General features: G+C 40.6%; 1 protein-coding gene across 4 annotated transcripts; it reads left to right on the forward strand.

Annotated features, from left to right (window-relative positions):
- The first annotated feature begins 9070 nt into the window (after window positions 1-9070).
- Window positions 9071-16617, forward strand: SKIC8 (SKI8 subunit of superkiller complex). Of its 4 annotated transcripts, none has more exons than XM_010717340.4 (11): window positions 9071-9146; window positions 9308-9351; window positions 9444-9471; window positions 10721-10826; window positions 11693-11865; window positions 12962-13110; window positions 13306-13399; window positions 14135-14228; window positions 14917-15009; window positions 15544-15622; window positions 16334-16617. In XM_010717340.4, exons 2-11 carry the CDS (start codon window positions 9340-9342, stop codon window positions 16421-16423), a joined length of 918 nt encoding a protein of 305 aa, XP_010715642.1. In that variant the 5' UTR covers window positions 9071-9146; window positions 9308-9339; the 3' UTR covers window positions 16424-16617. The 4 variants fall into 4 exon arrangements, with proteins under 4 accessions (XP_010715642.1, XP_003209407.1, XP_010715643.1 ...); XM_003209359.5 differs by having other exon boundaries at window positions 9089-9156; XM_010717341.4 differs by having other exon boundaries at window positions 9119-9223.
- The last annotated feature ends 610 nt before the right edge of the window (window positions 16618-17227 follow it).

Here is a 17227-nt window from a genome sequence, read left to right on the forward strand (position 1 = left end):
CCGGTTATCCTGTACTGAGGGAACAGGTCTGTACAGTCAGCTCTGAAGTGTCACTCCTTCCTGTGAACCCTGTGACATTAGTTATATCTGACAAGAAGAGTAGGTAGGCACCGTGCTAAATATGATGCAGTCTCAAAATATCAAGGACAAGAGAGATAGGAGCAGAAAGGAGAAGTGACACACTGAAAATACAAATAGACAACAGAGTGTGCATGTGGAAATCATTGAAGCTGGCATGTTTCCTGAAGCAGCAATCCAGAGTGCTTACAGAACCTGGAACTTCATTCTCAGGACAGACCTTGGCTCTTACCAATAACACCCATTAGTAAGTTGGGGAAAAAAAAAATCCACACCATGGTCTCACCATTGTAAAGACGTATCAAAAGTGAAAGGTAAACAACAGTAGGTAAGGCAGCTAGAACTCATAGCCCTAATAAAACACATTGACAATCCTGAACATTGTATCTAGAAGGCCATTTACTGCTGCTGGTCAAATGCCCAATAGCAGCAGGTCAACACTGATTTCAGTACACTAGAATTGTTTGTTTACCAGCCCTGTGCACAAATAGCAATAAAAGAGAGGTCGTTCATTTGTGATATCACTGCTTGTTTTGGAGCAGCTCTGCTTGATTGACTCTTCATTGTCTGTACACAGCACATGGTGTGGTAAGAGATGAGACTATGAGGCCAGCACTGTGTGCACAAGCAGAGAGATGATGGGAATAGTAGAACTTAATTTACAAGCTCTCAGGCACACAAGCCAACTATTGGAGTTGTAAGTTCTTGGCTTTTCTCCCAGGCTAAGTGGTTCACTCGCAGGATAAAAATTGATCTTGGAATTTTATCAAAGAACATAAAGAAAATTCACTTCCCCTCATCTGCAATGTAGAAAGAATGGTACTGTAGGAATTTAATGCTTTAAAAAATGAAGTAAGCCAAATAGTATGTTTACATGAAACCAATATAATTTAAAGGAAAAGAAATCATATCTGTCTGATTTTCTAACAAATTCCTAGAAGTAAAGAATCAGAGTAAATACATTCCTTTAACATACTTTTCAACTTCTTTATTCTGCGGGTTGTAGTATCCAGTACGTTGACATTTTCTTCAAATTCTCTTTGGAACCAGCTCTGCTGGCTGCAGTTTGGAGATGAAAGGGAAAACTCGTAGGTTTTAACCAGGACTGTGCATGGCCCCTATGATCATCCATGAGCATGCAGTAACAGTGTCACAGCATTTAACTTAAATATTCCAATCTTATTTCCTTACTAGAGCTACAATGTAAAGAAGATAATTTTCACAGACCTTCAGGAGGAACCCATGCAGCACCTATTTCTGTATTCATCTTATCCCTTGAAATTGGTATGGTCTTTTGCCAGGAGGGAATATTTACAGTGATAGCATGAAAGAAAGCTCGGACGTTCAAGTGAGATGCCAGACTTGGAACTTTGTCGTAAAGAAAAGCAAACAACTGCTGTAAGAATCCTTGGGATATCCCCAACTTGGCAGGAAAGCACACTGAGAGTAAGTCTCTGGGTCAGGAATAGAAAAATAAAGGGGACTAATGCACCTGCACAGTTTCAGAGGAACACCAATGGTGTAGAGCACTGCAGGGGCAATGTGGCAGAAGATAGATTTCCATTGCAAATGCTAATATGTTCTGCTGCTTTAGGAAATCATTATTATTATTTTTTACCACTTCAAACAGTTCTAGAAATCCCCCATGAGAACAGATGCTGCTGTACTGATAGTTAAGGACTTAGCCAGTCAAAATGCACATTCCTTTCATATACACACTTCTGTATACAGCACCTCCTCACCATTTTCCCCACAAGAAACAGAACTGTGCAGTACTACACAACTAGAATAATCATACTTCATCTACAAGACTGATTCCACTGTTAAGCAAGCTTTAATAAAAGGCAGAGTTTTACCTGGAGCATTATGAAAATTGAGCAATTAGACATATTAGAACTATGTGGAAGTTTTCTAAATTAGCCAGGGATGCAGTATTGCAGTTGTCACTGGCTATGAGTTATTTGATTATGCAAATCACCCATAGTTTCTTACTCCAGTTATTTTAAGGGAGGAGCTGAGGGATGTTACAGCAGTCAGGGTGTTCATGCACTGGCATCTGTTTACTTGTAATGCATGTTAATATGTCAGTGCATCTGTTCTTGTTACTCTTTCAAAAAGACACTGATTTTGAAATCAAGCCAACATTTCATCTGGAGATTTATTATCCAGTAATAATTCAGGAAAGATTTTCCTACCCTTTCTCAGAAGGAGTTGTAGGCAAACTTTCAAGTCTGCCCACTGAAACCAACTAGAATGCTCCAGCAATAACACAGTGCTGCATGTGAAAAAAGAAGCAAACTTTGGCACTCAATTGTTGCTACTGTGATTATTGCAGAACCTGTTATACTGAGTGACAGACGACAAAAGGGCCAGAGTTCTTACCTATAAACTTCTTAGAGTATCTTCGCTTTAAAGGTCTTTGGAGTTAAATATAAGTTAGTTGTCTTCACATGATAAAGATGTGAAACAGAAAAGCCTGGGTAAATGAGTCAGAAGAACGGTTATAAGCAAAAGCAAATCATCAAGGCAGAAAAATGAATATTGTAGTAGCTTAATTAAACTCCACAACCTTTAGAGACAGATGTATAATTATGATCCTGATGATGATTGCTCCCCTCCGTCACTGCAGCAGCACCAGGTCCCATAGAGCAAGGTGCAGCCATGTAATGGGTAGCAGAGAGCTCTGCTCCTGTGCGTTTTTCCCCTGTCTTACCCCCCATCTCTCTTCTCCAACTGCACACATTTAAGTGTTGGTTCCCTGGGGCTCAGTGTTTGCACATTCTGTCCAGCTTGTCTCATCTCAGAGAAGTGACCTACGAGAAATGCACCAGCTAGACCTCACCACAGAGAAGCAGGCAAAAGGAAGACAGCAGTAGCAGTCTGAGGAAGTTCAGACCTGCTTTACTAATCAAAGCAATCCAACGAGGCTTACAGCAGTTTGCTGGAAAGTCAGCCACCAAAACACTTGGAAGGACCTGAGACTGTTTTCCCAAGAGATTTAATTCCTCCAGGGGCAGAGCCTCTCTTCAGTGCCTCACACCTCCTGCTTGGAAACACCAGAACACTGGGCAGCTGTCACATTAGATTTTGTCACTGTGCCCTAATGCAGGAAGACTGGAAAGTGACCCAATTCATGTTTAAAAAAAAAAAAGAAAGCAACAACACAAAGAATTTGTGCAGACACCAGTACATGGATGGCAAAGCAGATTGTCTTTACTCAGACAGTTGAGATCTTCTTGAAGGAGATCAATTGTGAAATCCTTACAGACAGACTCACTGTACAACAAATAGATTCCGTCCTGCTTTTGGAGGAAATCCAGCTCTCGGATTCAATATATTGCTTGCTAAACGCAATCAAAAAACCTTTGGCCTCAGTCTTAGGCAATATGTTCCACTGAAACCCATAATTACAATCTGCTTCACTTTAAATTAGCATCTTACCAGCAATGCTACAACATTTCTATTAACACATGCAATAACCCCAGGAACATCCCATCTCCAGAACAGCAGCTGATCTTGCTGTGATTTGCACAGGAGATGTGTATGCACACACAGCATAACTGGCCAAGGCTGACGCTGTCACTTCCAAAGTTAGGCTGCACATGACTACACCCTAGCTTTCCAGGACTAAAAGTTTCAAAGCCAGTCTGCAGCTCACATTAAATGGCCTTTTCAGCTTTTGTGCACTACCCCCCATTTTATGCACGTTACTCCCTTCTCTGGAAGCTGAAACCTGGCACAGAAGGCAATGTGTAGAAACAAGAGGTGATTGATGTTTGATTTTTTTGAAATATCCCAGCTGTATTTATGGTGGCTCTAGAACTTCAAATAATGCTCTTTCAATCACTACCAGTAACCAAAACTGGATCTAGGATTAGTAAATGAGAGCTAATGACTGCACTTGGTAAATTTGTATCGCAAGGGCCTAAAAGATCACCTTCTTCATTCCTGACTGCAGAAGTTGGGATCAGTTGGCAAACGTTTTCCTGGCTGAGGTGTTGTTACAGAAATGCTGTACGTCCCTCAATTAAGAAACACTAAGAGCTGTAGCTAGCTGGGTCACAACCCAAACGCAGCTCAGTACAGCAGCACAGACTCATAACTCCCTTTCAAATAAATGCAGAAGGTACAAACTCCTGAGAGGAGCAAAGACTACCTTGCTAACACTTGCCAAACATGCTGCAATGACCACATCTAGGACTCTTCACTCTTAGCACCTCTAAGCCTACTCCTGAGCGAGCAGATTCAGTGGGGCTAACACTATACAAGAAATACATCACGTGGGACCTACACAGTGGTCAATTCACATATAACACCTATGATTTCTCCATGCCATGCTTCTGCTTCTCTCACTAACACATCACTAAACACAGGCAGTCATCACATTGGAACTCTGGATTTTTTTTTCCATTATACGAAGCACCTATGGGTGGTACAATGCCAGGTGTGAACAAAGCAGACATGATGGGAGCTCACAATAGAGGAAAGCACACAGCATATTATGAGATATGTACAGAATGGAGTGCACAGAGCACTTGAACTTGTGCTCAGGACCTAGTAAAATCTGTAAGCCAAGAAAACCTGCTCTCACTGCACAGAAATAGTATGATGAAGCACCACTGTAAAATGGGCTTCCACAGCATGCAAACAACAAAAAGATTTAATGAATGTATACTATCTCATTGAAGCACCCTGCCCAGCAGTAGCTGAATGTAATGTCTGATGGTGTGCCATGCTTAGTCCTCCTCCCATTGACTTCCACAGGAGCCAGGGCATGCAGAGCACTGGCATTTATTCTCCAGTGTAGCTCCTCTGAGTAAGATTAATACCGTCAGTTTGACTCACAAGGGTCTGGGAGCCAGACAAACAAACTGAGGAAGAATAAGGCTTTCTCTCAAGGAGGCTAGGACACGAAAGAGGTTGCCCAGCAAAGTCATCAAAGCAAACAGCATGAATGGAGCAGTGTTGATGAAGACAGAAGTGGCATTGAAGGCTGCAGTAACAAAGAGAGGCAGTGACATGAAGAAAAGTGGTAAAGTAATTGGCTGGTTGAGCCAAGTGAGGGTCCGTGTAGCCTGCCCACTAGTAAACCATGCCAATGGATACCAGGCATTGGAGATCCAAGTGTCCATTTATGTAAATACGTTCTAGACAGTGACACAAAAATATAGGAATGAACACTAAGTCCAACTTCTGAAAATATTCTGAAAGTATCTAAGCTAATTACTCGAAACCTCCTTTCCATCAGCTGCCAATAGATGAAGGGTACTGATTTGAGTTTTCTTACTAATTATTCTCAACAGTCAGAGTTGCATTCTCCACATTTGATGCTGTAGAAGTTTTTTTTTTTTTCCATATCAAAAAGATTGTTAGAACTACAGAGATGCTACAGTGCCAAGTTAGTTTTCAGCTCCTCTCTCCAATAAGAAGTAGGCTTCAAACCAATTCAAGCACCTAACTGGACTGTTACTTTATGAAGAGAATCCATGAAGAGTATAAAATTAGTAACATTTTACAAGCAAATACCCTAAGACTGGAACCATCATGTCTTTATCTGTAATGAACTGTGAAAAACTTGGTCAGGCAGAGAACAAGTTCATGGAATTGAGGATGTCCCACAGCAGGTGAGGAAAACTGCTCTTCTCCTCCCTGTCCCTCAGTTCAATCCTGACAAACTAACACCGGATGTATCTTTTATCATACTTGATTTTTATATACTCATTCAACATTTCAGGCTCATGTGGATGTCTAAGAAACTCTCTTTAATCCACCTCTGCCCCCAACAAAAACAACAACAACAAACAACAGAGAAGCTACAAGAGAGAACAGAATCAAGAATGAAATATCACAATTCTGATTAAATGCAGAAAATACTTGAAGGAAGAACTGAAGTTTCCCAACAAAGAGGAAGAAAAGACAAAGCGAGAGCAATGGCTGGAGTCAGTTGCCACCCAGCACAGATCAACTCTTAGAAAGTCTACAGTGAAAAGCATTCTTCTTTAAATAATTCCTTTCAAAATAGCTGTGCTCTGAAAAGCTTCTCTTGACCTATAAATGCTATAACCTAGAGATTGAAAGGCCTGTAATTACATCTCTGCTCTGCAGGCAGTAGTCGGGATAAGGTTGCTTCTGAGGAGGAAGTCCAGTTTTTAGGATTTATTGGCTTAATTAACTGTTTTACTTTCCTCTTTTCTTCCCAGAAGAAGCTATTTAGTCACTCCAATCTCACTGCTCACCTCATTCATTTTAAAGCAAAGTGCTTTCCAGGCCAAGCTGTCCTCTTGCCATTACCCTACAAAGACAATTTGGGGGTAGAACAGTAGAGTGCCAGGCAGAGATTTGTACCTACAAGTGCTAAGCATTATTTTCACTCCTGTTTGGCTCAGTCTCTAGCAGCTTTGATTTTCTTTTCTTCTATTGTCTTTCTAAATAACTCACTGCTTGTTGGATGAATATATAGAAAGGTTTTCTTCCTTGCTAGAGAAGCAATTCAGTATTTAAGTGCAAGCCTAAAGCAGTGCCAGCATGTAGGTACACAACTGGACTGATTCAAAAGTGGAACTGCAAATTGCAACTAAGATCTTATTTTCTGTGGCTCTTGCTTTTCTCTCTACTGTCATGACAGTAACATGCTACAGCACTGATAGGTGAATTATACATGCTCATACACGCTCTGTAGCAATTAGACAGACCAATACAGTGGGAAAGGTGTTACAACAAAGCTGTGATGACACAAGGACCAGCGCAATAGAAAGGTGCTATAAAGGAAGGGAAGAAGATTGCTCACCCATATCAGAAAATTCCATGTTCACAAGGGAAAGCTCCATCAAGGAGAGAACTCCGGGAACAGATCTTTCCCTGTTGGCAGCCAGTCCTTAAATGAGGTCTAAGAGAGGTGCAGCCAGGCTCCACTCCTTCTGGTCACACAGCTGCACTGCCTTCACCTGTGCTCCCAGGGCTGACCGGGTCCTTTCCACAGGTGCTCAATCAGTGGGTCAGGCCAGGACTCAACAGTTCCCATATAACTGTCTTTCAAGGAGAAAGTGTACGTTCTATGTGTAACTGTCTTTGTGGAACTTGATGAAGGGGACAAGTACTTGAAATGCATGAGCAAACTGCAAATACAATTCCAATTCACTCCCAGGAAAGCAATCTCTCAGCGGTTTCCTAGGGCACGTTGGGCAATGTAAGCAGAGGAATCCTGCCACAACTGTTCAGAGTCCCTAACACAGAAGTATTCGGCTGATTAACGTGTCACTGTGAGTGCCAACCTTTTGCTACCACAAGGAGCGGAGATTATCTTGATGCTGCTGCCCCACAACGGGCAGATGGTGTAAATCCGCATGCTGACCTCGAGCTCTGCGTGAGGCAGCTCTTTGTTTTCGCAGTGCCTGCAGGCACTACAGTTTCTGTAGCTGACCCTACACAGAACCCTACTGTGGAAAATCAAACTTGAAATCCATAGATCAGCCCTGAAAGGGACCTGTCATCCAATCCAACCCTATGGTGGCAGTGGTGTTACATGGTCCTTTCCAAAATGACCACGTTGTTCCATCCTCAAGTCATCTCTTATACTTTCCCCCTATCTACCACAGATAACTTCAAATACTGATATCACTTTTCTCATCCCCACTACTTAATGGATTATTTACTATGGACGAGGGAGAGGAGCTAATGTGGCTGACAACATGTGAATGTTGTAATGCTCATCTAAGTGCAGAGCAGAATCTCATAGTTAATTACCTTTATGCTGTAGGAAGGCTTGGATGACCTTGAGATCTTGATAAATTTGGCTTTTGAGAAAGAAAGGCTGGGCAACTGTTGAATGGTGAATCCTGATCTGAGTTATGAGCTGGCTATGACAGCAGTCAGCCTATTATTTTTGAAACTGGCTGTTCTGTTTGTCCTCTTCAACCGTGCTTTAGGCTGGGAACTTCCTTTTGCAATTTGGGTATGACATCTCAAAGAAAAACAGTTTTAACCTAAATCACTTCTAGCTGTTCACAGTATCAGGGTGATCCTGCTGCTCTTAAATTCTTCCAGTCTTCCTTTGTAACACTGTTTATGAAACACGCATACGCTCATAAAGTATTGTTCTGATGAGGGTTAAAATATCCATACAGACACAAAGCACTTTAGCGCTCCAGAACAGGGCCAAATAAACAGAGACACGCTCTCAGCAGCCATTCTAAGCAGGCTGTTTGTCTACAAACATGTGGAATGCTGCTTCAGATCATCCTCTTGATGCAACAAAGCAGCATCTAATCACTCTAACAAATACAGATTTGTGACATAAGTGATGTAGGAAATAACCCACAAGCTCACTCTGCACTTGCAGGAGAACAGTATTTTTTCTGTGCAGGTCTGAGATGTTCTGAGTACTAAGTAAATATCGGTGCTCAGGAGAGTTCAGCACAGTGTGAAAATTCTCCGTGGACTGGAAATACTTGAACTGTCAAAGGCTGTATAACAGTACTGTATACAGATCGCAGAACCCAGTCCTGCCTATGAGGTGGAAGTGCTATATTTTAAGCACAAATTTAAACGGAAGAATTCTGGGGAGAATCCCGGTAGGACATGTAAATACAAAGCTGTGACTGCAGCCCCAGAGCTGCTATGCGGTGAGCCAGCAGCCCGCGGTGAGGCGGGTTTGGGGCTGGCAGAAGCAGCCGGGATGGCACCGAAGGGCACTACAGTTATGTCCACACCGTCCAGAAATGCTAACTGCTTTAGGACAACTACAAGACAGCGGCTGGTTCCACACATAACGTTGGCTGTTTCAGTGTGACCAGCTGAGGAACTTGCGAAGCACACAGCGCAACGCGAGCGGCTGAGCACAGACCCGCGCGCTCAGCCTCTCGGCTCCCACAGTCGCCCCGTGAGGGAGGTGCGCGGTGACCGTTAGAGCGCGAGGAGCCGCGCTCAGCGGTACCACATGGCGGCGCTCCGTGGTCGAGGCGTGGAAGAAGGCCGCGGGATGGGCGCTCTTGCCGCGCTCTCTGTGGTGCGTGACCTCATCAGTGTGCGACGGCGGCGACAGCCGTGGCGACCGGAAGCTGTGTGCGTGGGTACGGCACGGTACTGTAACGGCGCGCCGTGACGGGGGTGAATGCGGCAGCGATAGGGTCCGGGAGGGCCGCACGGGGTGAGGCGGGCGGGGGGGGGTGACAGGAGAGTCCCTCGGGCCTTTATCCGTGCGTGTCGCGCCTAATGGATGCTCTCCTTCCAGAGCGTTCCTGCTGAGGTCGCTTCCTCTCAGACATGACCACACAGGTAAATCAAAACATAGCATTACTCAGACTGATCGCTACTTGGATGGATTTTTATGCTTTTTATGCATAATACCAATTATTTTTTCTTTCTAGTATGGTATTCTCTTCAAGCAAGAACAAGGTGAGAAGGCACTAACTTGTACTTCTTAATTCTGGCTTCCTCGGGTGACGTAGAATAGATTTGCTACTGCGATCACCGGGGGTGTCCATGTTATGTGTACATCAGAGCAGCTTTCAGTACAAACAAAATAGCTGCTGTGTTCAGAGCAGTGAGAGCTGGGTGTTACTGCTGCTGCACAGCAGGCAGCTCTTCCTGACCAGCAGCAGGGTGATTTGTTTTGCTGATTGGACTCTCGTGCGTTCTGAAGCTGTCCTGGGAAAGGTGTAGAGGCACTGTGGCTGTGGTGGTGTGTTCTTGCAGCAGCAGGTGCAGTAGACTTAGGATCAAAGCCACCATGATTTCTGCTTGATAAAACTTCCTTCCGTAAAATTTTCTACTAGGACACAGATGTTTGGACAAGCAGTCTTAAAATGATAAAACAACACACACAAAAAGAGTAATTTTCTGTTTTAATCTCCTTGCTGGGGGGAAGAGTGTGTTTTGTTTTTAACAAAGTACTTCAAGATGTAATAGAGCTTCCAGTCTGCTGGGAGTAACTGCTGTAAAAATTAACTCTGAATGTGTTTAAAGTTTGTCTTGGTGGATGATTCTTATGTCTTCATCAGATAGCTTGCAGCAGATGGATAGTATAATCTTAGCTCTTTTAGTACACCTGAGGGCTACTAAACAACTTACAAGATAATTAATGCTAATTAGGAGACAGCCCATGAAGTAACTGAGAGAGAGAGAGAGAGAGAGAGAGAGAGAGAGAGAGAGAGAGAACAAGATGACAAGGAGAGTAAGCAGTATGAGTAACAATGGCAGGTTATTTAGGGCATAAGGAAATAAAACAATCAAAAAACAAAACAGAAAAATGGGATGGGACCTCCCGGAGCTCCCAGTCAGACAGAAAGCTTTGTTGTAAACTAGATAACACAGATTTATTACAATTGTTTATTATTTCATTGATTAAGATACAGATATCTATGTGAGAATGGTAACAAAGAAGGGCTCTGCATTGAGATGATGCTCCTTTTGCATTAGGCTTGTTTATTTGGAGCTTTCTGTGTGTGGAATATTGCTTCTGCATGTGCTTAGCAATTCTCCCTTTTCTAGGAACAGACTGTATATGTTTGCCCCAGGCATGTAACTGTGTCACATCTAGATATTCATTGGCCTATCTGCTCTGCAGGAAGTAAAAACTGGTTGCTGTCTCACATCAAAAGAGAGTACTTTAACTTTTAGTTTCTACGCTTTCATTCTCTCTTAGCTCATGATGATGCCATCTGGTCAGTTGCCTGGGGAAAGAATAAAAAAGATGGTTCTGAAACTGTGATCTCTGGTTCTTTGGATGATCTCGTGAAAGTCTGGAAGTGGTAAGTGAAGTGCTTTGTATTGGATGCTATGAGCAGTTTTAACCCTGGGAAGTTGTTGGTACGGAGTTACAGCAGTCTTAAATTTGCACAGGCTGCAAGGATGTTAGAAATTACATCAGAGAAGGGGTAGCATAGCATACAGCTCTTCTCTTGAGCAGGCCTTATCTTTTTCTCTTGGAGTGGTAGCATTCTGGGATGCTTTACATTTTTAAGAACACAAACCCTTTTGAAAAGACATCACATTTTCCACGCCTTTTACCAGTTAGTGGTAGAACTTGTATTTTGAAGCCAAAGAATTAGAAATGCAACTTTTTATGAGGCATTGGGAAGGAATGTGTCTGCTGTGACGTGAATAACGGGAGCAATATAAAAAAGGAAATGTCATCTTCCTTTCTGATAAAAATAAATAAATCCTTGTAATCCTAATAAAGTAGCACTGATGTGTGCTTTGGCAAAGAATTTTTTCTCTCCCTCAGATGAAGATAGGCGTGTGCTTCACTTTAGTTACTTGAGTTGCTCTGTTGTGATATAAAAATGTTAGTCGTTGTTTCATGTTATGGAGGCAGATGAAGTCTGTTGTGTAAGTACTCATATATTGCTGTGGAATGGTGATTTCTGTGGGAATACTTAGAAATGTAAAATGAAGTACTTACTTTGCATAAATATGAAAAATAATTAATTTGTTGGTTCTTTCCTTTGAGTAGCATAGACAATTTGTGCATTTCTGTCTTTGCTTTTCACTTAGATTGCCCCCTGGCTGACCGAAATGGAGAACTGTGGGTTATCTTGTTTGTTCTGTCTGAGGTTTGAGACTGATAAAGTACTCCTCAGCTATTCATAACTTTTTTTTCCCCCTGTAACAAAAGGAATGATGAAAAATTGGATCTACAATGGACATTGGAGGGTCACCAGCTAGGTGTGGTGTCTGTGGATATCAGCCACACGGGTTCCATTGCAGCATCCAGCTCCCTAGATGCTCACATTCGCCTTTGGGATTTAGAAACTGGCAAACAGATCAAGTCAATAGATGCTGGCCCTGGTAAGACACCAGTGTTAAGCTGTGTGTATATAAGATGTGTACTAACTAACACTAGGGGATAAATACTGGACAGTGTATAACTAGAGTACATGAGATGACTGGAATTTTTTCCAAATCTTTCTTTGCTTGCAAAATCTTAAATTCTTAATGATTTTTACCAACTCATCACAAAGTAGTACTGTAACAATTCCCATACAGATACATAAAGCAAAATGGAAACCACTTTGCCTCTTCCACATATATAATATAAGGATATGTAAATAAAAAAAAAAAAAATCACAATTCAGACTGGTTATAAAGTCTGAACTTGCTAATGATATCTAGTTGTGCATTGAATTTGAGCTGTGTATGTGATGCTTATTTATGCAGTACATTCAAGCCTAAGGGAGCAAGGCAAATTACAGTAAAGCTGAAGTCTGTTGGTTGATGTTGCATTCTCCAAGTTGAAATGCAGATTATTTCATTATTGTCTTATTCTAAATATGTCATTGATCCACCGGCAAATCCTTTATTTAAGAACAATTTTGGAGTGCTTCGGGTAATTAATAAATTATTAATAAATTAATATATAGGTCTGTAGAAGTGCTTGAGTTATATTGTGCCAGGTAAACACATTACCTGACTCTCAGGTTTTTTAATTCACTCACAAGGCACGTTGGTCCACGTTGCATTCTTTTATCTGCATATTTCTCCTGTGTCTTCAGTGCTTTGCTAGCTGCTAGCATTTCTTTCTTTTACTGGCTTAACATCTTTTGTCATGAGGAGAAAAGAATTCAGACTTCACTCAGTCTTAATTCTAAACCTGTTGTTACAGGAGGAGCTACTAAAACCAAGACCATGGAAGAAAATAGCATTTTTCACTAAGCTGAAATAAACGTTTTGTGCTGCACTGCATTAATTATGTAGAAGGAAGTTAACATTAATGAGCTGGCCCACTGTTACTCTCTACACTGTTACACTGTACACTGGAGTTTGGAATATTAAGAATAGCACAAACGTACGCATCCAGAACTGCCATCGTTGGATAAGGGCCAGCAAAAGTACTCAGATAACTGAATTTTTGCTGCTGTTTTTTTTTTTTTTTTTTTTAATACAGTTGATGCTTGGTCCCTGGCTTTTTCACCTGATTCCCAGTTCCTTGCAACAGGAAGTCATGTGGGAAAAGTAAATATTTTCGGTGTTGAAACTGGAAAAAAAGAATATTCTCTGGACACTAGAGGAAAGTTCATCCTTAGCATTGCATATGTAAGAAGCACAATTAATAATTTCTTAAGTGAAATATGTTGTAATGTGTTGTCAATCAAATTTTGTTCTTCCTTCAGCTAATTTCTATGTAACATTGTCAGCCATACTTTGTGACAAGGTGCCAAGAGCACTGGGGAGGTACATAGCAGGAATTCTTACAGTTGTTAAATGCATACTTCTTGTCTTGTCTTACAGAGCCCAGATGGAAAATACTTAGCCAGTGGAGCAATAGATGGCATTATCAATATTTTTGATATTGCAACTGGAAAACTTTTGCACACGCTAGAAGGTAATGAGTTGCATATTTGCATTATCTAAGTTATTGTTTCACTCAAGAAAATGGATGGATTTAACAAGTCGTTATCAGATAGAACAGCCATGGCATAAATGATGTTTCTTTTCCATTAGATCTTATTTATTTAGTGTACTCTAACACATAATATAAACTCAGGCTTGTAGTATAAATGCCTACCTTAAAATGTAAATATCAGTCATGCTTAACTCAGTTTTTAGACTGCAGTTTCTTCTGGTGTTGCACAGTTGTGTATTGCACAAATGAGGCAAATTGTGCTACTGTGCATGTGGTTTTTCTTCTCATTATGGTGTCAGAGAAAACAACTGAACAAGTTGTAAAAGATGCACGTTTTTAAGATAAATGTGCTTTTAATGTTCACGCAGTTGTGCCCAGTGTATAATAAAGAACCCAACAACTTCAAACATGATGAATCATGTTAGAAAGTATGATGCTCGTCCTATCAGAAAGCAGTGTGAGATCAGAAAATCATACATTTTCCTATATTAAGATCCACAGCTGTGCAAACAGGAGAGTACTTTTGTGTTGGAGTAGACATGCTTCAGCATTCAAAGCTCTGAACTACCGCCAATTTCCACTGTACGTTGTATGAAGAAGCAAAAGCAGAGTGGTTGCTTTCTTTTAGAAATGCTGTTCTGGCGTAACTCCTTACTGTTGCTGTCATTAGTAAGTGAAGAGCTACGTTGTAAGCCATGAATACTTCAATTTCAGGTCATGCGATGCCTATTCGTTCCCTGACATTTTCTCCAGACTCTCAGTTACTTGTAACTGCTTCAGATGACGGCTACATCAAAATCTACGATGTGTGAGTTGTCATTTTGCAACACATGCTAACAGTAAAGTAACTACTTTAAAAGGCCAATGCTGTAATAAATACAGCAAGCTCTCCACTCTTTCTAATCCTGTTCAGCTTTTGGAGATCACTTTATCTAATGAATAACCTTAGCTTAAGTACTAAAACACAAATCCTCTAGTTTTTAAAAAGCACTTAGGTGGATGGTAGCCTTAGCTTGCAGACAAATGACTTTTCTCATATTTGGCCCTGTAGGGAACAGGTTGTTTTGTGTATCTGTCCTGTGTATCATCTCAAACATCTGTAACCAACAAATGATACTGTGTATGACCTTTTTCTCTTGCACTATGCCAAAACTTAGAAGACCTTGGGGAGAAAAGGAACCACCTCAGTGATCTTCACTCCCCTACACCTGCATTACTGTGCCTTCTTCATAGAAGTTTTTCAGGTCCAACATTTCTTCCACCTATGCATCTTTTTAGTGGCCTCTTTTTAACTCTTGAAATGGAAAAAAAAAGAACTTATTTCAATACCATTCTGCTTGGATGAAAAAATGTCCAAAAGTCACCTTCTGTAATCTTTCTGTTGAACTGTTAGGAGTACAGTAACTACAGTATGATCTGATTGCTTTTTCCCTGGAGTTTAGAAGGCAAATATTGATGTTATAATTCTGTGTTTTCTAAATTTGTTCTTTCTACAGACAGCATGCCAACTTGGCTGGCACACTGAGCGGTCATGGATCCTGGGTATTAAATGTAGCATTTTGTCCTGATGATACCCATTTTGTTTCCAGGTACTAACGAGTTAAAAATCCTTTATGCTTATTTAAAAAAAAAAATTATAAAGAGAAATCGATCACGAAGTAGCTGTGTTCAAACATTCCAATAAAAGGCTCAAGAGACAATCTGCAACATAATAGCAATTGTGAACAGGGTAAGTCATCCCAGTGCAGTGTAGTTCCCTCCAAGTGAAAAACATCTTAACCTCTAAATGGGCAATTTGATTCTAGAGACCTGAAAAGCTGTTATTAAATAAAAAACAAGTACAATCTACTGTAGTATTACATGTTGATCTAGTAGATTAACAACTCTTCAAACAGCTCAGACAAGGTGACCCAGGTTTACATAACATGCATTTTTTTTATCTTTGTATCAAGAATCTTGAAAGAATTTTCTGGCTAAAATGGGAACCTTCATTTTTATGTTGCATATACAGGACCAGTGAATGTATTTTATAGGTCACTGGAACCTGCTGGAAGACACGTGTCTTTGTTTCTGAACTGCAGTTAATCTATTAATTTAGGTGTTGATCAATATTACTTTTTCAGTTCATCTGATAAAAGTGTAAAAGTTTGGGATGCTGGAACAAGAACCTGTGTTCATACTTTCTTTGACCACCAAGACCAGGTATGTTAGGAACTTAAAACTGTTCTGTCTACTGCTGCATTAATTCTCTATCTTAACAGGAAAATGTAAGGTGTGCAGTTATCTGCATTTGTGTTTAAAATTAGAACTATAGCTTTGGGATTTATCTACATCTTGCTATAATGAAATCCTCAAATTGTTAGTAATTTTTAGATACTTAATATCAAACTAATATTTCAAGGGTAGAGATAGATGTCTTCCACAACTCATTTTTAGAGGTTCGAATGAGGACAATCCCAGATGGCTGAAGGAATTCTTATCAAGCTCCACTGTTTTATCTTTGTCTGTGGTCTTATTACTTCAGACAGCACACAGATGTGTAAGGGGGAAGTATTATAAAAGCTTGATAAGCATCCTTGATACTTCATCCTTAAATGCCTGTAATGTTACTGTAGACTCCCAAGAGAGCAGTCTAAGAGCACATAAATCAAGCCTAACATTTTCAAACTGGGGCAAGTACACATGGGTAGTTTTCAGATATGTAGAGGATGAATGATCTGTGGCCAGTAGGAAGGTAAAGTCTTTCCAGACAACTAGAGGGCACACTGCTATTGAACCAAATCACCTCAAATGGGTTATTCTTAAATGATCCTCTTTTGCTTCTTCTGGTCAGTATATAGAACTTGCTGCAAAGACAAATGCATTTTTGCCTTACTGTTTTCTCTGATAATCTTCCTTATGTCCTATTTGCAGGTTTGGGGTGTGAAATATAATGGAAGTGGGTCCAAAATTGTATCTGTTGGAGATGACCAAGAAATCCATATTTATGACTGTCCTGTTTAAATGTCTTGACTTAAATGCTTTGGTTTTCTGCTGTAGCATTTCTTAAAAATACTGCAGTCCTTGTATTATTACCTTTTTAATATTAAAAAGCATTTTAGTAATGCTGAAGAAATGAGATCATTTGTAATTTCAATTCTGTTTAGCATGGGAGAAAGCTTTACTTTTTTAAAAATAAAAGCTACCGCTGCAATTAATTTGTGGTTTTTGGAGAAACATTTGTAGAAGGATAGAGTCGTGTAGAATAACTGCTCAGTTAAGCTACCACTGGTATTTGTTCCCTGCCTTCACAGAAATAGATGAGAGCGAGAAATTGTTGTTCAAGCTGCTCAAACTTATTTTAGGAGTAGGGAAAGTGACAGACATTAGGATAGGCTTTGCTCATCTTCATGTTGCTCCTGGAAGTGAGAGAGGGTCATTTAAGTTGAACAGCTGTTCCAGTAATTGTATGGTGACAGGTGCCTGAGCATGGTTTAATCTCAGTAAGGGGCAGTACACCTCTTTTCAACTGTGACTTCAGTGATTCTGCTGCAAGGAAAACAGCTCAGAGGGATAAGTCATCTTTTTACTATGCTATTTCATGGTCTTAGAAATGGGAGTAGCATAGCCAAGGCAGGTAGTTTCATAATAATATGTATCTTAATCAAAGCTGAAATACCTACTGCCCAAGAGGAAACAACACTTTCTAGAAAAGGTTGAGGTATGATCTCTCAAAAACCTAAGTTCTAGTTTTATTTGGAAGCATTATGGTGTATGTCATTCTGAAGCACAGAGGACGCTATACACATTAAGGTTGTAGATCTGTAA

Source organism: Meleagris gallopavo, chromosome 12 (genome assembly GCF_905368555.1).
Source record: "Meleagris gallopavo chromosome 12, MGAL_WU_HG_1.1, whole genome shotgun sequence".
NCBI lineage: Eukaryota > Metazoa > Chordata > Aves > Galliformes > Phasianidae > Meleagris > Meleagris gallopavo.